Genomic DNA, 25,752 nt, shown 5'->3' with positions numbered 1-25,752 from the left:
TACCTACTTACCTACCTACCTACCTATAGGAGGTAATGTATAGTTGATTAGCTCAACTAAACCACTCTACAATGTATCCACATTTCAGAACATTGTGTTCCATACAGCAAAGAGTTTTTTGATAGTTTAAATTCATAAACCAGGTTAGTGGTTGAGATAAATACTGTTTTACTGCTGAACATAGATGACCTTGGTGTTTGATTTTGTAATTTGCATTGGATGGGGAACCTTAGTGATTGTGCAGCTGGAGGATTTCTGAAGTGTAGGCAGGTGCATGGTGTTGAATGCTGAAGGTGTCATTGGTTCACAGTGATCGATCATCCTAGGAGCCAAAAGGCAAGATTATGCCATTAAGTGAAAGGCCAGATTTGCTTAAGAGAGTTGATATTTCCACTTTTAATCACTTTGTTGGGGGAGGATTCTGAAACTAAAGTTTTAATAGATTTCCATGACAGAGCCAAAATAGCACCAATCTTCTGGCCCCGCTCAGCAGTGGTACACTTTCTCTCTTACTAGTCCTCTCTATAAAAACTGTTTTCTAGTTGGGGTCTCAATAGTAGACTCTATATCCTAAGGCCAGCCAAGATACTGGAACAGTTTACTCTTTGAGTAGTGACTGTGCTTCGTATGAGAAGCCAGAAATATGAGTAGCCAGGGACCATACATGCCTCTTAGTTTAGAATGTAACAAGGAGAATTTATGTTTTTTATAACATACTGGTTTACTTAAGATGGTTAAAAATATAAGAAGTTTAGTGTGGAAGAGATCTGAACAATCTCTTGCAAAAATTTCCAAATTTCTTTTCTTAGCAGTTTTTAAAGGTTTGGGTAGTCTAACTCTGAGGAACGTTACCCATGGTCTCTGTCCTGGGCTGTGGCTTAAAGAATGGAATTGAGCCCTGACTCTGGTTTGTCTTTGGTTTCCTGCTTAATCTCCATGAAAGCCAACACATTTCAACCAGCTGTAAATTTTATCTTTGGAACACAGGGTAATTATTAGACCGTGAGATGATCTCTTTGTGCCTATTTCAGATTCAAATCATACATTTTTAAAGTGGTCTGCTTGACACTGATAATTGTAAATATTTCTTATAGTCTGTATTATATGCTATACATTTGACCATTACATAGGTATTAACTCATCTAATCAATCTCCATTCTGTAGGAAGGGAAACTGAGGCAGGGGGGTTAGGAAGCTTGCTGAAGTTCATGCATCTAGTAAGTGGTGACTTGTGCGTGTCGTTAACTTTTTTGTTTTGTTCACTTCTTTCTCTCTAGGTGTTATAGAGACTTCAGATCGACTGGACAGGGAATCGACTTCCCATTACTGGCTCACAGTCTATGCCACGGATCAGGGTGTGGTACCCCTGTCATCCTTCATAGAGGTCTACATAGAGGTGGAGGATGTCAATGATAACGCACCACAGACATCAGAGCCTGTGTACTATCCAGAAATAATAGAAAATTCACCCAAGGATGTATCTGTGGTCCAGATTGAGGCATTTGACCCGGATTCTAGCTCCAGTGACAAGCTGACATACAAAATTACAAGTGGAAATCCACAAGGATTTTTCTCGATACATCCCAAAACAGGTACGCCAGTACTTTTAAATGGACTGTGTATGTATGAGTATACTCTCCCAGGTGCAAACTCAAGAGTTAGCATTTCTTTGTTGCTGAGCTTTATTGGATTTGGCACTCCCCTTACTTTTTTGGTTGTTCAGAATAAGCCTTTATTTTTGGATGAAATTTAATCCAAACATGTGCTTACCTCTTTGGGCTTTCCTACCACATAGCTTAGCAGTTCTCAGCCTATTTGTTACAACCCCCAAAAGACCATTGGAAAACACAGATATTTATATTACAATTCATAACAGTAGCGAAATTACAGTAGTAATGAAAATAATTTTATGGTTGAGGGTCACCACAACACGAGGAATTAACTGCATTAAAGGGTCGCAGCATTAGGAAGTTTGAGAACCACAGATCTAGCTGGTTTATGATTTTGCTCCACAGTAAAAGCTTTGCACTCTGGGTCTAAAGCAGTTTTCATTATTTCAATAGTAGTTCAATGATGACATAATAAACCCAGAGCAAATTTTGCTGTTATATATCTGAATTTTTGTAATGGTCCTTTATTTGGGAACAATATTAGATTTTATTTCACAATTCATTGCTTTGTAAGACTGTTTTAAGTTCTTCCCAGTGCTCTGACTGTAGGTAACAGAATTAGGGCTAAGTCACTATAGGGTTGGAAGCCATCACTTTCATGAACCAACACCCCATCCATTTCCTTTCTTCTCCTCTCTGAGTCTGGGACCTCACAGGGACTGAAGAGACAGATAGCTCATTGGTTCAAGAGCGTGTGCTCCTCTTGCAGAAGACCCAAGTTCAGTTTCTGGCACCCACTTTTGGTGGCTCCCAACCTTCTGCAAACTTTGGCTCCAGGTTGTCTAATGCCTCTGGCCTCTGGCACCTGCACTAAGGCACAAACTCAATAGGCACAAACTCATACACAGATAAACACACATATGCTCATAATGAAAACAACAACAACAAAAAAATCCACAAGTGTGTGTGACCTTCTGCTTCTTAGAAGGTTGACTTCATGACCAGCAGTCTTCCTCGATCCTGAGAGCCCACAATCTCTGATGTTCCACACTGGATACTGTGTTTTATTCTTTTCTTGGTTCTTAGGTCTCAATATTTTCCACACTAAAAAGAGATGATCAATGCAGTTACCATTTGCATTTGCATAGTGGGCAACTTGGCTCTGTTTGAGCTATGAAAACTTTACATGTTGAGTGCAGAACAATTTTATTTTATTATTAATCAGTTAAAACAACAGCTACTGTATGACATTGAAATGATAGTTTCCTTGTAGGATGATGAAATGGCTTAGCCTATCAACTACTGGCCTTAAAACTAGTGTGTGTTTTTTCCATCTTTGCTGGTAGAATCTGATGAACCTGGCATCATAGAGCATATGTAGCTATCCTGATACTGCTGTCTTACCTTTGAGTGTCAGAAGTTAAATCAAATGAAAGGTATCTGGAAACTAAGAGTCAGAAACTTAGAACACACTGCCAGCTATAAAAGAAGAAATGCGTAAGCTTAAAATAATTTCAGAGGAAAGTTTAAGAGTCCCCAGTGTGTGCCCAAACCAAAGGGGGTAGTCCCAGTATCAAAAGAGAGAAAAGTCTAAAGGAGACAAACCTTGATAAGATAACTTAAGAATTCAACTAATTCTGCTTAAAACTGTTTAATGAACTAGATTTCTAAAGTGTTTAAATCTTACACCTCAGTCCCTCTTTTAGATTAGAGTAAGTCCTCCTTGAAGAGATAGGAAAGCAAGTGATAAATGTCCTTCCATTATCTGAGCAAATACAGCAGGTCTAGGCCTAACTAATAGGAGAAAGAAAGTTTAAAATGGTCTAGATTAGGGCTTAGGAATAATGATGCCAGTGTTGGGTCCCCTGGAATGAGCCTGCATCCAGCCTTGCCTTACCTTCTGGGTCTCTCCTTTGTGGCTCTTAGGAAAGGATGTCTGCATACTCTGGCACTCTTTCTAATCTTCTGTGTGAATACACACCCTCTAGGAGTTCAGTGTGAGCTTTCACCCCTGGGTGTGAAGCACGGGTATCCTGATGGTAAGATAGTAGGAGAAAATGCACCAGTCTCCAAACAGGTTGCTTTTAAAGCTTGAAGGCAGATAGGAGTAGGGTGAGGGTAAGTATAGTGTATAGCTCTATTGCTGAGAAGCATGTTACAAACTATGTTTAGGAAAGAGAGTTGCACAAGCCACCGTGTCTTTAAAGATCCAAAAATAGCCCTGGTTTAGCAAGCATATTGTTAAGAAAATATAATAAGTACGGTATCATGAGCTATGTCTCCAAGTGGTTCTGTTCTCCCAACTCAGCAGAAAATGTAAGCGTGTGCCTCATGGCCCAAGTGATACTAACAGGAACCTCATTCCCTGAGACCCTTTAACAGACTGCCAGTTGTAAGAGGTGGTTTGTTAAAATTCTGGTTGGATTGTGGGAGCCGGTGAAAGAGGATCTGAAAGAAGAAAGTTCTTGTGATTTACTGACCTGGAACACCACCTGGAGACCTTAAATCAGGATCCTTAGTAATTAACGACTGAAGGAGAAAATCACTGAGCTGGCACTCTGAGAGGTGGCCATAGTTAGGCTTTCCTCCTAGGACCGGGGAGGAAACAGACATTAGGGGGTGGCTTTAGGATTAGCCATGAGTGATCTACATCGTTAATAAGGCTAGTCCTTTGTGGAAAATGTGCTGCAGCCTGTTTCTCTTGCATGTTTCAATTGCGTGTTTAATGTATATGACATCCAAGGTTTCAGTGGATTAATAGAGTTGTGCATTTTCTTTGGATAAACAAATGTAGGGTGAAGTGCACATTTGCTTCCTTGGAGACCACTGAAAACCTTCCAAAGTATCTGTCTGAACATGAAATGTTTTCTGTCTCTGCACTGGGAGTGTGGCTCCTCGAGGGGTTGCTTTACAAGTATGTCATTTGGAGGTGTGAAGGAGCCCAGGGAAGGGTGTGTGTGAGAGGCAGTGTGACACAGCCTGTAATGAAGGTGTGTGCAGCAACTGGGGACAGACTGATGTTGAGGGGACATTCAGGAAATAGCCTCTGGAAGTGATTTTGAAGGTGGGGAAGCAGATGGAGTAGTTAGTATCTTAAGAGATGCAGTTAGGTGAATGGCTGGCAGCCTGGACACTGGAATGCTTGAGTAAGGACTAAAGATAGTGTTTGTGTTGCCTTCATGAATACAGACTTATTTTCCCAGAGCCTGTATCAAGTGCTTAGGACATTTTGTAGACATTTAAATGACATCCTATAGTCATTCTGTAAATGATGGGAATATCCCAGTTTTTTTTTTTTTTTTTGACTTTTTTTTTTTTTAAATAAGCTTTCTGGAACTAGAGTTCTATAATTTATTCGAATTTTGGTCTCCAAGTGGCAAGCTTGAATGAGCTTTTTCTTTTAGTATCTTCCAGTGTTTAATTATGGCGCTGAGGCTGTCTTTCTACATCTGAGACATGTGTTAGTATACTAATTATAAGTAGGCGCTGATGAGATTTCTCATTTAGGGCACAGGGGCAAAAGGCTTAATTCATTTTCCTTCCCTAACACAGACACTTTTGTTAACAGCGGAGATTTCAGTAACTTTTTGTTTGGATGTATCAAATATCAGTTAGGGTCAGCCTGCTTCTTTTAACATAAATTGTGCCTCTGCTCAAGGCAGGAGAGAGACAGGAGCATAGATATTTTATTGTTCGGAGCCTTGACACTGCCTGCTCACGCAAGCAAAGCATCATAGCTCTGTGGTATGCCAAGGACAGAGGAGGAACCCCAGACAAAAGAGACCAGTGTGAGCTTTTACATGCTTCCTTATCCTCCAGTAACCCCCAGAGCCCGACTCCACCTGTGTGCACGGTGTCACGTGATCAGTGGTGAGGAGTGACACACAGTTTACAGATAAGTTTGAAGGTTACTCTTGAGGCATGAGCCCACTTCAGGAACGACCAAAGTCTTCGTCTCAGTGTATTTGTTATCTTCCAGGTTTTTGATACAAAAGTAAAGTCTTTTTTACTTTTAAGAAGCTCCCTTGAGATACAGTTAACATGCAATAAATGGCACAGACTGAAAAAGTGCAGTTCAGTAAGTCTTGACATTTGTCTGTACCCGGGAAGCGGTCACCTTGTCAGCAGTGGGCATATCCTTCGCTACAAAGGATTTCCTCTTGGTTTTCTGTAGTCCCTGTCACTCCCACTGCCCTTGTCCCTAGATGACTTCTGATCTGCTCCGCTCATTATATTAATCATATATAATACATTTGCCATTAGGATTTCACATAGATGAGCTGACATGGTGTGTATTTTTTGGGGGAGAAGGGTTCCACATAGCACATTTGTTTGAGAGCCATGCATGATGCAGCTCTGAAGGAGCCTTAAGTCCTTCTTTGTATCCTTGTGCGGATACAGTTTGTTCATCCAGTAATTGATGGGCATTTGGCTGTTACCATGTTTGGTTGTAGGTAATAATGCCACCATTAACATGGATAAAACTCTTCAGGAGATCATATAGTTCCATTATCTCCTGGACTTTAGGCAAGAATGAGTGTTCTGAAAACCATGAAGAATGAAAGCTGATCAAGACTTTTTTTTTGGGGGGGGTCAGACAGTTAATGCCTTGTAAACTGTTACTTCATCTATTTTGTTGGTTTTTGTTATCTTTACAGTATAACTCTGACCCCTTGATACAGATATGAAAACTCAGTTACTGCTTTTTTTTAATCTTAAAAATCCTCATTCAGTTTTAGATATGCAATAAATATGAATATACTCCTCTCCCAAAAAGCTTCATTGAAGGAGTAGTAGAGATAATTGCAACCAAGGTTGTGTGTGTGTGTGTTTAGAAAATCAAAAGCAAACTTGCCGATTTATTTTATTTTATTTTATTTTATTTTTTGGTTTTTTTCGAGACAGGGTTTCTCTGTGGCTTTGGAGCCTATCCTGGCACTTGCTCTGGAGACCAGGCTGGCCTCGAACCCACAGAGATCTGCCTGCCTCTGCCTCTGCCTCCTGCGTGCTGGGATTAGGCGTATGCCACCAACACCTGGCGCCGATTAATTTTAGCTATAAATGTGTTAGTATCATGTGTTTCTGGAGTTGGTAGAAAACCAAAGAAGAGTTCACTTTCCGATTCTCCAAAATATGCTTTGGAGGATACCCGGAATGGGCTGTCCTCCAATTCTGGCTAGTCTGTGCTCCTCGTGATGATCGTTCATCACCTGCATTGCCCAAGAAAAGTTCGACTTTTACATGGTCCCCTTGATTTCCCTCTTTAGTATCTTAACCGCATGTTCTTATTTTCTATATTGGTGTTCTGAGCTGACTGAGGATGACCTAGTGGTTGCCTTTCACAGGAAGCTAACTGTCTTTAGTTAGGGTGACTATTGCTGTAATGAAACACCATGACCAAAAGCAACTTGGGTAGGAAAGGATTTATTTCACTCACAGTTCCATTTGACAGTTCATCACCAAAAGCAGTGAGGGCAGGAGCTGATGACAGAGGCCAAAGAGGGGTGCTGCTTACCCGCTTGCTCCTCCCATTATAGAGCCCAGGACAGGAATGGCTGCACCCACAACAAGATATCATATATTATCAGTCACTGATTAAGAAAATGCCCTTCAGGCTTGCCAACAACTTGATCTTACAGAGGCATGTTTTCAGTTGAGACTCCTTCCTCTCTGATGACTCTAGCTTGTGTCAAGTTGACCTAAAACTAGCCTGCACACTAACCAGCCGTGAGCCCCTGCTCCAACCCCTCCTCTGTTTTGCTAAGCCACTGTTCTGTCTTGCCCTGTCCTTTAGACTGGCATCTTCCAGGCAGCTAGAACCAGGCTCTGTGCCAGCTGCTTGCTGTTGTCTAATCCAGCCAACCCCCAGCTCCTTTTGCCACCTTATGTTTTTTTTTTCTTTTTTTTTAAGGACAGCACTAAAGGCTCTTGTCCATGCTTTCCCCACATCCTTTCTGTCTCTTGACCAGTCCCAATGCTTTCCCATGCTCCTCTGCTTAGGGAAGGTGCAGGTGAAGTAAACAGACTCATCTTTTGGGCTTTCCACACCCAACAACACAGAGGCAACTGCTTATCTTTCCTTTGCTCTTAGGTAAGCAACACAAAATGCTTATTATTTTGCTCTCATCTTTCTTTGCAGGAGGTGACAACCTGTACCTACTGATAGCACATCCTTAGATCTTCCCTTGGGTGCTATGCTTTTAAAAATAATCCCTTTAGCATAGTTGTTGATGGACGTGGCAGATTATTATTACTTGGCTATAAGTGTATAGACCTCCTTTTTTCTCTGCTCATTCTATTGACCTTCATCTCCTCTAGTAAACAGGTTCCCTTTTATGAATCTCCATTCATTGCTGTCCTTTGGAAAGAAATATATGAAGAATTTTATTTTGTGGCCACACTAAATAGATTAGAAATGGTTAGCAAGCACAAGCAAGGCATCTTTGTTTTTTTTTGTGTGTGTGGTTATATCAGCAGGCACATTGTAAGCCCTGATCAGCTGCATCATTTATTTCTGTGCACTTGAGATTTAAAAAGGGTTCTGAAATTTTATGTTGGCTCTTCCTCCTCCTCCTCTTCCTTCTCCTCCTTCCTCTTCCTCCTCTTTCCCCCAGCCTATCACCTCAACTGGGAACTGAACCCGAAAACCCATGAATGCTAGGCAAACACTCTACCACTGAACTACATCCCCAGTCAAAACTGCATGGGTTGGATTGAGGTCCTACGCAACGTCTGTTCATTTCTAGATGGCTAGTTAAGTATACATTCAGCTTTTTCTGATTGTCGATGGTGCTCCTTTTAGAATAATTCCATTGTGTATCTCAGTTGTCTTTGAGACTTAAGTTTCAAGGAGACAGCTAAAGAGAGACCAGCAAACCTTGGTTTTTCTTTTTGTTTTTCTAGTTTATTGTTTACTTAACACTTTCTAACCCTTCTGCCTTCTCTTAACTTCATATTAACCCTTCATTGGGAGTGCAAGACACACTCTTACCATAAATTTTCCCATCCTTAAGTCTTTTAAGTCTTTCTAGGAACCTTGTGAGAAGAGTAGAGACTCCAAACACTTTACTTTCATTTTCTCCACTTTACAAATCATTACATGACTTCAGAGTGGCCAGGACCACCCAGGGGCCCAAGCCACAGGCATGAATTTCCTAGCTGCTGCTTCTTGGTAGAGCGCCTTTGATGTCTGAGTGTGGTTGCAGCCATTGTCATGTATCTTAAAGGATGCTGTTTCCTATAATGGTTCCTTTTGGGCTGATGGTGTTTCTGTGGCACTTTTCAGATTAAAACCAGAAGGCTCTTAAATATTTGACACTTGAAGTTTAAGCTTGTTGCCATTAACTTTACTGCAGGACTCACTGGACTCTTTTGTTTAAAGTTTTCAGGTAGGCAGGCTGTCCAGTGTCTGTCATATCCATTCAGCTTTGTGGGGTTTTTTGTTTGTTTGTTTGTTTTTAAGCACAGTCGGACATCTAGAAATTAAGGCACAAGCCTAATGACTCAAGGGACTTTGAAGTGTGTTTCAGCATCTCAAAATGTGTTTAGTCATTCACAGTTTAAAGTCCATACAAGTTGAGCAGTGGTCCCCTGCTTCTGATATGTTACTTAACAGTGGAAATAGTTAAAGTATTGATTTTTTTTTCTTTTTTGAAACTTGGGAAGGAACTATTTAAGTTGAACTCTTTCTGGAAGAAAAATAGGCAGCTTTTTCCATTGCGACAAGCAAGAGTGCATGGAAGGATGTACTGAGTGTTGCCTCTCCAGGTTCTTAGTCATTTAAATTACAACAATTACACTGTTCTTTATCAAGATCACATTTTTGAGATTTAGCAAGTTCATGGTAGATGCTTAGAAGTGGATGGTAAACTACTAACTAGTTCGTTTCTCCTTCAAGAAAGAAATATTGTTTCTCACTTGAAGATAAAATATGCCTGAATTTTGGAGATCTTTGTCCTTGTGCTGCTGGTATATCTTATTAAAAATAACTAGAGCTACAAATGCCAACTCACTTGGTTAGCTCTTGGTGCTTGGTGGGCTTTCATTATTGTCTCCATCGTTCTTTTAATAACTGTATCTGGGCCTGAGTTGTTCATGCTCAAATGGCTACGTTATAATTTCTTGTGTTTTTTAGAGACCACGGATAAACTTTTTTTTATTTCCTTGTGAATATGTAGAACAGTGCATTCGATATAGCACTGTTTATGTTGGATATAAGCCACAGTGTGATTGTTCAGTAGAAGGTTATAGATAGACTTAGTAGAGATAGGATATTTACATTTAGTAATCTGTAAAGCATTCTAAAAGCACAAAAATCCTACAGTGGCTAGTGGGTACCTGTCCATGTTCCAACCCCATGCTCTTTCAGTAGTGAGTCTTGTATTACTTACTGAGTAATGAGGTAATAAGTAATTGGCGTTTTATTGTGGCTGAAAGGAGACCTAACAGAGTGCAATAGGAAGCAGCTACAGCTGCAAACAACTTCCAAGGGTTTCCGGTGGCATTTGATAGCTCTAGAAAGGAAGGAAATGGAGGGCTACTCACACACACACCACAATGGCAGGAATTCATTAACAAACAGCAGCAACAAAAAGTTTACCTGTGTGTATTTTAAGGACTGTAGATCATTTTCTTAGCCATTTCTTATACCCGAGTTTTTGTTTTGTAATGGAATGTCTTATCTCCAAGGTCTTACAAAAGTCAGATTTTATTCTCTGCCTTTTCTGCACAGGTCAAATCTGGTTTCAGGGCATCCTTCGGATCAGTTGGATCAAGGAGAATTCTGCTTTTCTATGTCACTGAATATCAGGGACTAAAATTACATGTAAGATTTCGTACTTAAATACTTAGTTGCCTTAAGTAGGTTGAGTATCTTCCCTTCCTCCCTCTCTTTCCCCCCTTCTCTACATAACTTTTGTAGTATATTGAGAACAATTAATTCCCTGTGAATTCGATTTGCCTTGATCTGATGTTGTGTTTCAAAACCACCAGTTTCCAAGAGGCTGTAAAAGCAGAAGGGAAGCCGGTGATAGTGACCTCAGCCACTCCCCGTGTGACTTTAGAACGGCTGTTTGATTAGTTTTATTGGTGTTTTCTGTGGAGCTCTGGAAGTTCGAGTTAAATGAATGCTGAGCTGCTTGACAGCCTATGAATAGAATTCCATTTTTGGCTCCAAGCCTAATCCTGCCGGCACCAGTACCACAGTGACAAACAATAGCTGCTCAGATGGCCACAGCTGCCAAAGAGCTCCCAGCCGACCGACCAGAGTTAGATGTGGTCTCAGAATACCACCTAAATGAAGACAGAGCATGCTGCAGAGGCTCCAGGCGATCCGTTGGGAGCTCTCTATGGGAGTGGATGCTGAGTGACAACTATAGGAAGAGTCGAACATTTGCTCTGGGTCTGCCTTAGAGGCTATGTATGACTCTAGCACAGCAATTTGGGAGAAGTGCTGCCCTGCCTCCCTGTTGGTCTGAGCTGAACAAGGACTCTGACTTTTCATTATTGGTTCTGATCTTGCCTGTTGCTTGGTTCTGTTCCTGGCTCAAGTCCTTATGGGCCAGGACCTTTCTGTATCCAGTTATTGTCTCCATGACAGAACCAAGCACAACACTGAGTGTGGGAATGCTACTCAATTCCTGCTTTCCAGTTCACTGCTAAAGGGTTTTAAAACTCAGCCAGTTGGAATGGTTCTATTTTTCATGTGCCCTCTGCAGCATCCGTTACTTGTCTGTCTTCCATCCATCTTCTGTGATCTTCACAGCTGCTACAAATGGCTGCCATCTGAGGCCACTTTTTATTTTATTGGGGCTGTTGGGTACAGATATGCAGGCTAGAATGTTCTTAGAGAAGGTGCTTGTACAGTCATGTGTCTGTTAGTGTTTCCGGTGTGTATGTCTCACAGTACTTTAACTTTTAATACATCATCCTAAAGCATAATGATTTTTCCCTCATTATTTTCCCTATGACCGTAGTTTCTGAGGTTCTTGACAGTGTAAGTAATGCTAAGTGTGTCTCAACATTTTACCATGGAGACAAGGAACTTGCTTAGCAGCCCAGGGTTTGAGATGCATAAGGTTCTATCTGGAACACTGCCTTCAAATGCTGCCATTTTATTCTAATAATTGACATTATTTTTGACGTTAAAAAATGTATGTCAATGTGTAAGAGGAACAGAGAGATGGCTAAAATGGAAAAGATGGGTTTGTGAATGTAGGGAGCATTTTATGACTAGAGACAGTATAATGCTGGCTGGTTAGTTTTGGGGATAATGTCTTGATTAATCTCACTGTGCCCTGTGTGTTGCTTGTTAAGTGAACTGTTGAGAACATAAAAAAATCATTTTGATTCTATCTTGGTACTTAGTTGAAACAATTTTATTATCAAGATTTTCTATTTCATAGTCACTAAGGGAGTATTTATAATTATTGTTATTAGTGGTATTGAAAAATTAGCAAATCACTTCTTTTGTTTTTTGTTTGTTTGTTTGTTTTGTTTTGTTTTTCAAGATAAGGTTTCTCTCTGTAGCTCTGGTTGCCCTGGAACTCACTTTGTAGACCTCAAACTCACAAAGATCCACCTGTGTCTGCTTCCCAAGTTCTAGGGTCAAAGGTGTGCGCCACACGTAGCAAGTCACTTCTTACAGAAGAGAAAGTATGTGGAATACATCCAAAGAGAATAGCTGTACAACCTTGTCATTTCTAGGGCTACTATAATAGATCAGAACGAAGCAGATAAAATCTGGAGTGCTGCCTGCTGGCCACTTTTCCTCTGAAGTCATTCTATAGCTTTGGCATATCACTTAAAATTGTGTCTCTGGCTGCAGGGCCTTCCCTGTGTCTCTCAGCCTCATACCACCTCTGAAGAGGTCACTTCTGGTTGAATTTAGAGCCTCCTCAAAGTCAAGATGCTGTTATCCTGAGGTCCTTAGTCTCAACTTCAGAGATCTTTCTTCTGGGGAGGACACGTTTCCACATTCCAGGGTAAATAATACCTTTTGGCTGGGACCTGCCATTCAACTCACCGTAGAAGGCATTTACCCAAAATAAGGAAAAAGATGCCATGAGGCAGACATTTGTATAGTGCTTTAGATTCTAGGAAATTTGGTTTGTTCAGTGAGGAACTATTTTATAATATAATGTATTTCATTTTGAGTTGCTTCAATTTACCATATGCTGCTGTAGGTTAAAAAAATTATGATTTATCAGTGGCTGCATTTATCAGTGGCTGCATAGTTGAAACTTTTAAAGATGTTTTACTTTGATCTTTTCAATCTAAAATTAACTTTCACCCAGTAAAATGTCCTCCTGTATCTTTTGCTTCCAGCCTTAAGGTGTTTTTAAGGCTGCAGTTTCTTCAAGTAAGAATATTTGTTAAAAACTAAAGATCACTACCATAAAGAATTGTATGATGTAAGAAGTGAAACCCTTTTCTTGCCTCCGCCTAGTCCATCCTTCCACCAGTTCTTTCCTTTCTCTTGACAATTTTGGCTTGTAAACATTTTTGTACACATTTTGTGTAGACACATTGCATTTTACAGGAGGCTCACACTAACATTTGCATTTTTGTTCCTGCAGCTCTCTTTGTCTAAAAGTTGCTCAACCACTGTACATTTTTCCAGCCTGCCTATTGGCATACCTCAGGCTGATTGTTTCGCTTTTCCTTAATGTTTCAGATTCTTAGAATGCTTAGCCTGGAACCAAAGGAAGCACCCAGTGATTGTGCTAAAAAGGAAGCCAGGCATGGTGGATCACACCTGTAGTGCCAATACTCTGGAGGCTGAGGCAAGATGAACACAAGACCCTGGCCAGCCTAGGCTAGTGATACCCAGTCCCCCCAAACAAAAGGAAACCAGCTCCCACGACCAACAACAAAAAGTGCTGCTTTTCCTGTGGTCAACAAAGCTTTCTCCATCTGTGATAAGGCCATAAAGCATAAGACAACTCTGTTCCCTGATTGATTGATTGATTGATTGATTTTTCGAGACAAGATTTCTCTTAAGGTTTGAAGACTGTCCTGGAACTCTCTTTGAAGACCAGGCTGGCCTCGAACTCACAGAGATCCACCTGGCCCAGCCTCCCGAGTGCTATAGGCTCGCGCCACCAATGCCTGGCGTAAGACAACTCTTTATCGGAGTCTAATGTTGAGCTCAGATGACTACTGACAGATGGCTTATATGGTTAAAAAAGGAGCATGGGTTCATTTGTAATTCCATCTGTCTGCACTACTTCCAGTTCAGCCAGTCAAATACCTTCCATTAGGGACCAGTCATGGCCTTGCCTTCCCTTGTTCTCAAGCATTTTGTTGAGTCATTAGGAGGGGTGTTCTTCCTGTTTTTGGCCTAATCAAGCACAGCTGTTTCAAGGTATAGCAGCCAGGGTCTGGGTCTCAGGAGTAGCTGTAGGCAAGGTCATCTGGGAGTCACTTAGTCTTCTCTTAGTTGCTGGCTGTGGATTCTTCTTAGTTGCTCAGAGCTGTTCTCTTTGGAACAAGCTTTCAAAGAAGTCTGTAGGTTTAGGAAAAGTATTCCTAGTAGCCTTGGGGCACCTTTGTAATGTTCAGAGCAGCTGGGATGCCTTGATAGCAGTTTTGCTGTCTCCTAAGTAGGTGTAACTTGCTTACAGGCACAACTGAAAGATCTGTGATAGCTGTCAACCATAAGGTCATCTCCCCTGGTCATTTTCCAACTTGCCTTATTTGAAGGAAAAGTAAGCATGAAAAGGTGCTTGCAGCTGAAGACCTACCACTAACATTCCTAATGTCATTAACAACACTCTCATTAGCTCCTAGACTATACTTCAGGTCTCCCTGCCTCTGATCCATCTTACCTTTCAAGACATGGTGCTTTGGGTGTCTCTCAGAGGACACATTTGGGGAGGCCATTTTGGCAAACGCATTAACTGAAAATGCAGGCAGAACCACTAGCTGGTAAATACTATGACAGCATGACTACCGTTTCTGAACTATTAGGAAGAAGCCATGAAATGCTGAAAGACTAGACTGGTAGACAAATTAATATTCAGAAGTTGGGGTTGAACACAAAGACACCATTTTTAGGTATTGGAAAAAGCTATAAAGTAGTAAGTGGTAAACTAGGACTCTTCATGTCCAGCTGAGTCCTGTGGAGTACTAACTGGGGGATCTGAAGAGTGGAACATGGCAGAGTGGTAGCCCCCACACTGGAACAGTGGAAAACTGCATTTGTAAGGCAGATGTTTATAGGATTTGGATTTTGATAATGGACGTATTTGCTTTGAATTTCGGCTTTTAGATTCTTAACCAAACATTTTAAATATTGTAGATTCTTGTTGGCACATACTTTGAAATAAGAGACTATTTAAAGGAGCAGAAATGATCACTGGCTTTTTAAAAGTTACTTAAATTCAATCTGAAAATCCACTTTTCCAGTTAGCTGCGCCACATTCCAGTTGCTCAGTGGCTTTGTGCAGTTGGGGGCTGCCGTATCAGACAGTGTGAATTTGAGAGACACTCGGGCTAAGAGAAACTGCTTTGGACAGTGCTTTTTAAAAACAAAGGCCACAACAGCTCATATATTATTGTGAAAGGAAAAAGAAAGAGGCTGAAGAAGTAGAAAGGGAAATAAAGTAAAGGACTAGGCATAGGAACTGTAGGTTAGGTGAATTGCCCCCCCCAACCTGGTTTTTACCCCTTCCTGGTTTTATTCTCAAAGTAGAACAGTAGGAAAATGATTAAAAGTCAAGTTTCTGCCAAGCAAGGCTAAGCACTGCACACGCGCAGGACCTTGTTCTATAGCTTTGCAGTTTTTAAATTGCATCTACTTTGGGTGGCAAGTGCTCAGCTCTTTATTGCAGTTGGACCTGAGTCCTTATTCAGGAATCTTGGGTTTTCTTTCTCTGGCTGTTCTCTTGTGTTTATGATGCTGATGTTATTGTTCATACTTCCTTCCTTCCTTTTCTTCGTGTGTGTGTGTGTGTGTGTGTGTGTGTGTGTGTGTGTGTGTGTGTGTCTCCCTGTCCTGTCTGTCACAGGTGTGTGCAGTATATTTGTTTGTGCAGACTCCTGTGGAATCTGGAGGTGAATGTTTAGTGTCATCCCTCACCCCCCCCCATCCCTTTCTCATTCTCTATTTTTTGAGGTCGAGTCTTTCACTGAGCCTTGGGCTCACAGTTTTTGCTAGGCTGGCTAGCTAGCAAGTCCCTGGGATCTGCCATTCTCCAGGGCTGAAGTTATAAGTGTGCCCACTTTGCCAACCGTTAGGCAATACCAGCTCAGGTCTTCTTGCTTGCAAAGAAGTCACTTTACTCACAGAGCCATCTCTCCAGCTCTGTATTTTTTTGCTTTTATTTGGTCTGGCTGTTCTGGAATGTGTTCTATAGACCAGGCTGGCTTTGAACTCACAGATTCTGCCAACCACTGCCCTGCTTTCTGCTTTTAATGTAGACTTTAGGCACTGATGGTCTGAGTTCCTAAACTGCCAGCTTGCCAAGTAGTTTTGAATAAGAATTAATCTTTGGGATCTGTTAAAAAAAAAAAATGGAGATGTCACCCAGTAGGTGATGTATTTAAAGATCAAAGAATAATCCCTGAGCATTTAGTAAGGTCTATAGCCATTAATTAATTAATTATGATAGTCACTTCCTATATCAGCTGGACTTAAAGAGCAAGCTATTCTAAACCTGGATAGATTTTTTTTTTAAGGTTATAACTTAAGAGCAGGACTCTGTTGGCGTTTCTGGCCTTGTACAGACTTGGCTGATCTTTTTTATACAAAGGTAGTCAGTCAGCTGTTAGCCGGCTTGGTGCTGGTTGGTATTGGATGGCTACACTTAGATGTTCAGTGCTTGACTATAGGAAACAAAGGGGTGACTGCAACCTGCAATTGACTATCCAACCAAATTCTTGGACATTAGTGTTCTCAGCAATGGTTTTCTGCATGCACACTACTTAACGTGTCAAGTTCTAGTTTCTACCCTTGTTTCTCAGAGACGTGACTCTTTGTTAGTAATGGCTGGATTCTGAGTGGACAGTACAAAGTAGTTAATTAAACATGTAGCCACAGCTCTGTCTTCACCCAGGAAGCCTTTGGATAGGCACCTGTGTGTGCTGTCTACTTTAAGACCTTTTGTTGAGTGACATCCCGAGGTAAAGACTTTGAACATTAAATTAATATTGAAGCATTATGGCACCTTGAACATTCTGCCTTAAATTTTTAAATGTTGGAAGTAATGTGAAAGACTGCAAGTGAATTTTAAATTAATGCTCATCAGTTTCAGTAAGGTTTGGTGTGGTCCTTTAGTTTCACATACATTTCTGAAGTATTGTAGGTAGTAACTAGTGGGAAGGTAGGAAATTTACCTGTTCTTTCAGCCTGCCCTGTAGGATTTGTATAGAGAATGTAGTGTTTTTCTAAATGAGAGAAGGACAGTTTCTAGTCTTTGTCCTTTTCCTATTTTTAACTTCAAGGTACTTGCAGAAAATGCTAAGATACACAGTTACAAAAGGAAGTGCTTGCCTGTGCATGTTTTGTGCTTTTATCTTCTCTTTCAGTTGCTGGCTTACTTTTTTTGGACCTACTAAAATGAACAGTGATTTATCGTGGCCGCTTGTCCCTTAAGTTTTGAGGAAATCAGAGTTAAGACTTTATAAAGAATTGAGATGCTGTGACACAGCAAGTTATGTGTTTGATGTGATGGGAAGTTAAAAATCCTCATCTGGGTCACAAGAGAACTAAATTCTAAATGTGACCTCTCATTAATGAGTTACTGGTGACCTCCGAGAAAACTTCCTTTTAGTTCAGACACCTGACCTTGGACATTTTTGTGCTGTTTCTGTTAAAGTGTGTGCCTTTCTGGAATTCAGGGAAAAGCACGGCATACATATAATTTTTTTTTTGAAGGAAGGGAATGTATAATGTTATTTCTTAGGCTATTTAATGCCACTCAGATACTGACTTCAAGGTTAGTCACCCAGTGAACATTCAGGTTTGAAGCAGGTGTTTGTCAAGTGGGGAGGAAGTTGGGCGGGACTCAGCAAAAAGGAGACTTATAAAATCAGAACAACGAGAATGAGTATACAATAGAGTCAGTGCATGGTGCAAAATGCTGGACTAGGCACCCCAGGGTGTTGACCTCTCAGTGTGCTTGCTAAAGTCTACCCCAGGAAGGTGGAACACTCCTCTGAGAAGCTCATAGTTTTCCCACTGTGTGAAGGAATTTTATTTTCTCTTTAGAGTTCATTTTATATGAAAATTCTGTAGTAAACACCACTTTGCTCCTCTCAGAGAAGTCACGTCTCCTCACGCTGTGACATCAGATGCACAGGCATGGCCTCTCCTGGTGAAGGCTCTGGGGAGAAAGCTCAGGCCACCTTTGCTAGAATTCTCTTGGTTTGAGTGTTGTGAATCTAGGAAGGCTTCCTTGGAATTATCATACATGTTGTGTACAAAAATGTAAAGCACACATGCAGAGTTTCTTACCAGACTTTGTCTGTGGGTTGTATTCTACATTTGGATCAGTGCTTTGGTTCGAACATCTCTTGGTGAGGGGTGTGACCCACGTATGTCATCTCCATCCTTGGGTCATTAGCCCCAAGGAACAGTTAACTGCAGGACAGGAGTTTAAAGTGAGAGGGGATGGGAGTAAATTGCGTATACCTTTCAACTCACTGCATTTAAATGGAATCTCTGTTCTCTGAGTTACGTTGGAGGGATGTGGGTGGGGCAAGGGGGTGGGGAGTGTTTAACTGGAAGCCCAGAGGATGTTCCAGTGATTCCCTAAGCCTGTAAAGGGGTGTCAGGTAGCCTGGTTCCATATTAGATTGATAATACAGATAGTTATATCCCTCATTAGCTTAGCGTTTTGTTGTAGGAAAAGTGTAAAGGGAAATTTTGTTGGGTGCTCTTGATGAATGACTTAGTTGGTGCCAGACAGAAGTTTGTCTTGTGAGCATGCCATGCAGTTTCCAGTACCATCTTACTAGTGGTGTGACTGTTTGATGGGCACACAATTAATTAGGTGGGACAAATAAAAATGATTTCCTGTCCTTTTGGAACTGTTTTAAACCCATTGTTTGGGGGTGGCAGTGGTGGTAAAATTTTCATGGAAACAGGAATAACAGATCTATGCCAGTACTCAGTGCGAATAACAGGTCTATGCCAGTACTCAGTGCCACACTGGACAATGTAGTCATGCTGTTACATTCTTGAGCCCCAATCATGTGTAGCCATACTTTGGGGAAACGCCCAGTGTCTAGCTATAATGTTGGCTTTTGTATGTTGAAAGGATTGTACTGCATTATCACATCCAGTGGCAGTTAGCCGAGTAGATATAAGAGCAAAAATCATCCAGTTACTAAAAATACACATCTTGTATTTGCAAATTTAGAGAAACATTTTAAATAGTTTTTAATTGCTTTAATTCTGTGAAAGTAGTTAGGGCTGTAGGAGGAAATTGTTAAGGAAAGCCGGTTTTCTGTTTAAGGTGACATTTTGCTAGTTGTTCTAGAATTTCACTACAATGTTTTTTGATCACACTCCTTTCCAAACTCTCTCAGATCTACCCTTACCCACCCACTCCCAACTTCATGTCTTCATTCTAAAACTACCCCACCAAGTCCAGTTTGTGTTGTCCATAGCTTTGGGGTATGGAGCCACCCACTGGAACACGTTCTATTCATAAAGGGTCACCCACTTAAAAAAAAAAAAAAAAAAAAAAAAACAAAAAACTCACTTTGCCTCCCCCAGAAGCCATCAGCTGCTCTGTGGTAAGTGGTAGTGGCTCATGGGCCCTTTCTTGTTCATCCTGGAGTATCAACTGGCTTGGCCGTGTGTAGATCACCACGGCTGTAAAGCTAAATCCTGAATTACTTGAACTGCCCTAGCATCCATCCGGCTGAGTAGACTTTACCTGGTTCTTAGGTCTAGTGCTTACTCTATTTCAATGCACCTGTCCCTGCTGATGGCAGTTGTACAGGAGACTTTAGTGTTGTGGTTCTCAATCTGTGGATCTCAACCCATCATGATGGTCAAATGACCCTTTCACAGGAACCATCAGAAAACACAGATATTTACGTTATGGTTCATAATAGTAGCAAAATTTACAGTTGTGAAGTAGCAGTGAAAATAAACGTATGGCTGGGGTCAGCACAACAGGAGAAACTGTATTAAACGGTCACAATGCTAGGAAGGTGGAGAACTACTGCTTTAGTGGTTAATGAAATTCACCTTGAAGCACACAAATGGTTTAACAGTTTTAGCAATCTTCTAGCTTATACCATGTATTGATAGTTCAAGAGTCATTCAGATTAAAGTTCTAGAGTGAGGTTGATGCTTTTATTCTAGTTTGATAGTCAAAGAAACAAGGAATCCAAGATTTCTTTCTCTTATTGTAAACCAAAGCAGCTTGTTTGAACAGTATTCCCTGCACGATTATGACTGTTTTTAAATAATAATTCTCATTTGAAGATAGATGATTAGAAGATGTAAGTTACAGTAATGTTTTCTAATGGTTCCTTCTTAGTATAGTTCTACAAGAGAATAGTCCATTTCCTAATCTCTAGAGCAGGTAATAGAGATACAGGTAAAGATGGAATTCTGGGTAACTTCATCTTATCTTTAAAAATTTATCCTGGCAGAATGTGTTAGGACCAGAAAATGCAGTAGATTCCAGCCTTTCCCTTTTCATAATAGTTCTGTCCATGGCCCAGTGTTTCCAAGATCAAAGCAAGAAAGTGCAACGAATTCCCATGATTTATAAATAAAATAACCAGGCATGGTGTAAGTGATGGTGTTTTGTTAGGATCAATAAACTTGTACCGTTTTGCAGGCCTCATCACAACCACGTCAAGGAAGCTGGACCGGGAACAGCAGGATGAGCACATACTAGAAGTGAGTCTTCCTTTATTTCTAAATACTTTTAAGGCAGTCACATCCTGAACACCCCCACTTCTGTCCTTCATAGCTGCTAATATTTTGTAGTGAATACCACCACCCCACACACATACACTTCATCCCATCCTCAGAGTAAACGAACTCTGTCATAACTGCCTTTCTGAATTTTGTACTTAGCCCTCACACACACTTAGAAATACATTGGTAACCAATGTCATTTGAATCCCCTTTTTGTTTGCAGAAGTGATATTTTTCTCTGTACCTTCCATAGATTTCTTTTCCCTCAGTTACGTCTTTAAGATGTGTTTTTATATAGAGATCAAATTAAACCACTTAAACTATGTTTTGTTTATTTCCAGATGGGCTTACTCCTAAATCATTGCATTAGTCATGCAGTTTTATACTTGAATTTGTTTGTAACCTAAAGAAGTTTTCTAAAAATAGCAAAAGTTAAAATAGGTTGAAACCAAATATTGCTTCTTCTAAAATGTTCTGGATAATTTAAGATGTTTCTGCACTTAATTTCTTTACTCTGTTGTGGCTGGAGACCAGTATAAGGGTACAGTATGCAGAATGAGGGCTGGGGGTGACTTGAAGAAACCAAGGTAGATTATAATATGGAGATGGATATGGGCAGCTAAGAAATGCCACTGGGTGTAGCAGACCAAGCCCGTGCCTCTGTGAGTATTTCTTATCATGTGCTAATCATGTTCAGTAGTAGCAGAGCCCGGCCTTGGCATCAGGTGCTTTGTTATTTGTGAGCTGCCTGTGGAATGTGTTCAAACCTGAACAATGTAGTTTGTAGAGAAAATTCTAAATGATGACATGCAGTTTCTTTTTTTTTTTTTTAAAGGATCTTATAACTGGTGTTCATAATGATATCTGCCTAATTTCATCTTTGGGCAAAATATCCTGTTATCACTAAAATATTAATATTTCTTTTTAAGCCTGTGTATTTGTGTATGCGCCTGCACGCTCATATGTATATTTGTGTGAGCTACCGGCTGGTTTTGAAAACCATAGTGTTTTCCCACTAGTAGTTCGGCATTTTCATTTATAGGTTGTGTAGCACTCTTGCATTCATTTTCTTTATTACAGAGCAGGGTTTTGCGTTTTCATTCGGTTACTACAGAAATTGACATAAGGAAGATATGGATGCTAGAGAAAGGAAGCATGCTCATTGGGAACTCCTCCCTCCACTCTGGTTGTAGCTACAGCTTTCATGTCAGTTGTACACTTGCTCTAGGTCCCTGTTTCATAGTGAGTGGGAGCAGGCGTGAGCTTTGAAGACAGTACAAAGTGTTGAGGTGCAGTAGGAGTTTGTGTGCATGCCTTATGTGTCTGTCATTCTTTGGTGTCTCGATTTGAAGGCTAGCTCATGTCAGTTTGACTGTCTTGGAGAAGAGAGTCTTTTACTTCAAACGTTGGAAAAGCTTTTTATTGACACGATTTGGTAATGAAACCTACCATGTATTGTGTTTGGTTATATTGCTTTTTCATTTTTCTCTGCCTGTACAGGTTATCTGACACGTGACAGGAAGGAAGTATTCAGAAAGGTTAAAATTAAAAAAAAAAAAATTTGTTTTATCCTGAAAAGCTGAGGAAGATAAACCTTATATTTCTCTGAACAAAATCAACTGTTATCTTCTTAAACCCTCTCTGACAAGTCCCTTATCAATACATTCACGATTTTACAAGTAGGATTTACAACTACCAAGTTTCCCAAAGAGCATGCTTTTGTGAAAATTCCATTCTCTCAAGGTTTTTAATATTTTCTGTTAATTTAGAAGGTGGAATAGTTTGGTAGAAAGAAGTCGTGATCAAGGCTATTATTTTTTACACACACTGCTGTTTATGTGAACCTTCAAGGGATGACATTGACTCAGGGTAGTGCAAGCCCAAGTACATGAGTAAACAAGGAGTGACTTGACTTTGCTTTTCCTGAAAACCTTACATAATGCAAAAGGGTTAAATGCCTGTTGTCCTTGTAAGCATGTAAAACCGTCAAAATCATGGTTAGTGTGTAAACCTGTAATACTTCTATTTGTAATACATGGCATGTAGAATGCTACTTTAGCACACTTCATGAAAAAGCTTAAAATGGCCGTCTTTTAATGTAGTACGTGAAGAATTTGTGCTTGAATATGCAAAGTGGCTTTTCGTAAGAGAACTTAAAAAGTACTGGGCATGCCTTTAATGAACCTAAAAATACTCAGTCTTTGGTAGTTTAACATTTTTGTAAAGACAGTTTTACCATTGCTATAAAGAAGAGAGAGACTGGTTAGAAATGTGTGAAGTGACAACTGTGTCCTTAACACTGTCCGGTCCCCACCTTTCTGTCTGTAAAGGCAGGAGAGTTTGGCTAAACCAGAGTTACTGAGGCAGTGTCAGAGTGAGCGGAGGTGGAACAGACATTGATGTTATTCCAGCTGTAGACTTTCCTACAAACACTACCTTGCCTTAGGAAGGGCTTTGCTTTTATGTTCCTTAAAGATATCTCTTCTTTTGAAACACAGGTGACTGTGACAGACAATGGTACGCCCCCCAGATCCACCATTGCAAGAGTAATCGTCAAAATCCTTGATGAAAATGACAACAAGCCCCAGTTCCTGCAGAAGTTTTACAAAATCAGGCTCCCAGAGCGTGAAAAAGCAGATGGAGAGAGAAGTGTGAAGCGAGAGCCCCTGTACCGTGTCATAGCTGCGGATAAGGATGAAGGGCCCAATGCTGAGCTCTCCTACAGCATCGAGGAAGGGAACGAGCATGGCAGGTTTTCCATCGAACCCAAAACGGGAGTGGTTTCATCCAAAAAGTTCTCTACAGCTGGAGAATATGATATTCTTTCAGTGAGTTGGATTTCTCTCTCACCTTTCTCGGAAAATAGTCACGTGGTTGTTTCTCTCTGTGGAGAAAGTGCCTTCAGTGTTGGGACCTAACAGATGGCGCTTGAAAAAACGTTTGGAAACTGTGGGTTATTATTTGCTTTGCCAACTCTCACTCCAGTGAGTATGGCCACACAGCCCTTACCCTGGTCACCAAGCATTGAGCATACACTGTATTCACATACAACTTTGGAATATTTGAAACTGACTCAATGGTTGTCAAAGCAGTCTAGACTTTGGTTGTCACTTGTGATTGTTCTTTTCATCCCTTCTGCTCATATTTCATAGATTAAGGCAGTTGACAATGGCCGCCCTCAGAAGTCATCAACCACCAGACTCCACATTGAGTGGATCTCCAAACCCAAGCCATCCTTGGAGCCGATTTCATTTGAAGAATCAGTTTTCACATTCACTGTTATGGAAAGTGATCCAGTGGCTCACATGATTGGGGTGATATCAGTGGAGCCTCCTGGCATGCCTCTGTGGTTTGACATCATTGGTAAGCATTGCTTGTAGCTTTTGTTGTCCTTGTGTGGGTTGCACTGAGAACCTCATGTGGTTTTCTAGTTTTTGTTCAATTTAGAATATTAATTTGGGGAAAGATCTATAGGTGAAAAATTTTCTTAAACTATGATGGTTTCACGGCAGCCAAAAAAGGAAAAAAAAAATCTCACAACATATATTAAAGTTACTTAAAATCAGTACTCCTGAGTGTGGAGGGATGGCTTAATAGAGAAGAGCACCAGCTGTTCTTCCAGGAGACCCCTGCATGATAGCTTGCAACCCTCTATAACTCCAGTTCCAGGGGATCTGATGCCATCTTCTGGCCTCTACAGTCACTGCATGCACATAGGGCACAAACTAACAGGCAGGGGGGAAATATCCACTGAAAAATTTAAAACAAACATAAAATAGGTATTCTAAAACCATTAAGTCAGTTAACATTTCTATTAAAAAAATTTGGGGTACATACACAGGGAGTTTCAGGAACCTAAATGTTTTGGACCAGTCCGTTATTATTTGTGATTATATGAAATTTATACTGCCTGCAATATCTTCTTAGTATTATTTACCTCATTTTCCAGGAAGCTTCGCCCTCTTGTAAAATAAAAATACCCAAGTCAGCATTTTTGCTGTTTGGTGAGCTCACACAGAATATTCGGATTTACTTTTGAAGATTATATTAGGACTTTATACCTTACACGATCCTCCGCACTTCCTGCCCCTCTTAGACAAACCTAGGCCCTGAACAAGCTCTCTGTTACTGTGCTACACACTTACCTTTGTTTTTACTTTTTAATTTTGAGACAAGATTTTATTAAGTTGCTCAAGGTGGCTTCAAATTTGTCACCCTTTCTACCTTGGCCTCCTGAGTAGCTGGGATCATAGGTTGGGCTATAATGCCTAGCCTTAGACCTTCACATTTTTTTTCACTGTTTTTTTTTCTTTTTGGTTTTTTTCAGAGAAGGTTTCTCTAGGTAGCCTGGCTGTCGTAGAACTCTGTAGATCAGACTGGTCTCAAACTCAGCAATCAGTCTGCTTCTGTCTCTTAAGTGCTAGATTTAAAGGCGTGTGTTACCACCATGGGCTTTCCACAATATTTGAATTACAGGGTACTTAATGGATCAAAAGTATGCTTGTTTGCAACCACCATCTCCAATTGGAACTTAACCACTCCCTCCTTTCCTTCCGCCTCTTGGCCATGTTGCCTCCCAGTATGTGAAACGTTATCTCTGAAACTGTGGCTGTTGTTCTTGAAGGGGAAAATGATGAATGCCCTCGCTAACTATAATCATAATGATTTCTTTCCCTTAACTCTTCTCAGGCTTTCAGATTAACCGGTATCAGACTTGCTTTTACTTCTAAATCCTTACTGTTGGGGACCGGTTTGACTGACTGTTCTTCTCCTGTGCTTGCTTTCCATGCTTGCTTGCTTCCTTTGGCTGTGCCAGGAGATACACTTGCTAGAGAAGTCTTTTACGTCTTTCAGATGACTTGTGACCTGAACTGTACAGCAGAAGGTATCTGCTGTGATCACATAATTTACTGCATAATTATGAGATCAAAACTTAAAGCATGGATTTTTGTTCCCAGAGTTCTGAGATCCCAGCCCCATCCTAGTTCTTTTCATAGTGTGTGCATGGCCACCCGTCCCAGTGACAAACATGTTGATTCTTAGTGTCGCTGCATCAGTTGTTTTGGGTTTAAGATGCATGTCTAGTGTGTATGTGTCTCTCTGTATGTGTTTTATTTCAGTATGTGTATACTTTAAGTATGATATTAAGCCTTATTTTCATCCCATTTTTTTCATGTTGGTATGAGTGTCTCAAGTTGCATTTGTTTGAACAGAGTTTTATGTAGAAGTGTAATTGGGACATCTGAATAGTACTAA

General features: G+C 40.6%; 1 protein-coding gene across 5 annotated transcripts in view; it reads left to right on the top strand.

Moving 5' to 3' along the window:
- The window catches only part of Fat1 (FAT atypical cadherin 1), a 119,372-nt gene that overhangs the window by 52,245 nt on the left and 41,375 nt on the right, over nucleotides 1-25,752 (top strand). For all 5 annotated transcript variants that reach the window (XM_027391168.2, XM_027391167.2, XM_027391164.2 and 2 more), the window contains 4 exons: nucleotides 1,278-1,592; nucleotides 20,414-20,475; nucleotides 22,995-23,324; nucleotides 23,649-23,859. In XM_027391168.2, coding sequence (XP_027246969.1) covers nucleotides 1,278-1,592; nucleotides 20,414-20,475; nucleotides 22,995-23,324; nucleotides 23,649-23,859 — 918 coding nt within the window. The remainder of the gene's footprint in view (nucleotides 1-1,277; nucleotides 1,593-20,413; nucleotides 20,476-22,994; nucleotides 23,325-23,648; nucleotides 23,860-25,752) is intronic.

Source organism: Cricetulus griseus (assembly GCF_003668045.3).
Source record: "Cricetulus griseus strain 17A/GY chromosome 1 unlocalized genomic scaffold, alternate assembly CriGri-PICRH-1.0 chr1_1, whole genome shotgun sequence".
Taxonomy (NCBI): Eukaryota; Metazoa; Chordata; class Mammalia; order Rodentia; family Cricetidae; genus Cricetulus; species Cricetulus griseus.
This window is presented reverse-complemented; position numbering and strand designations above follow the sequence as displayed.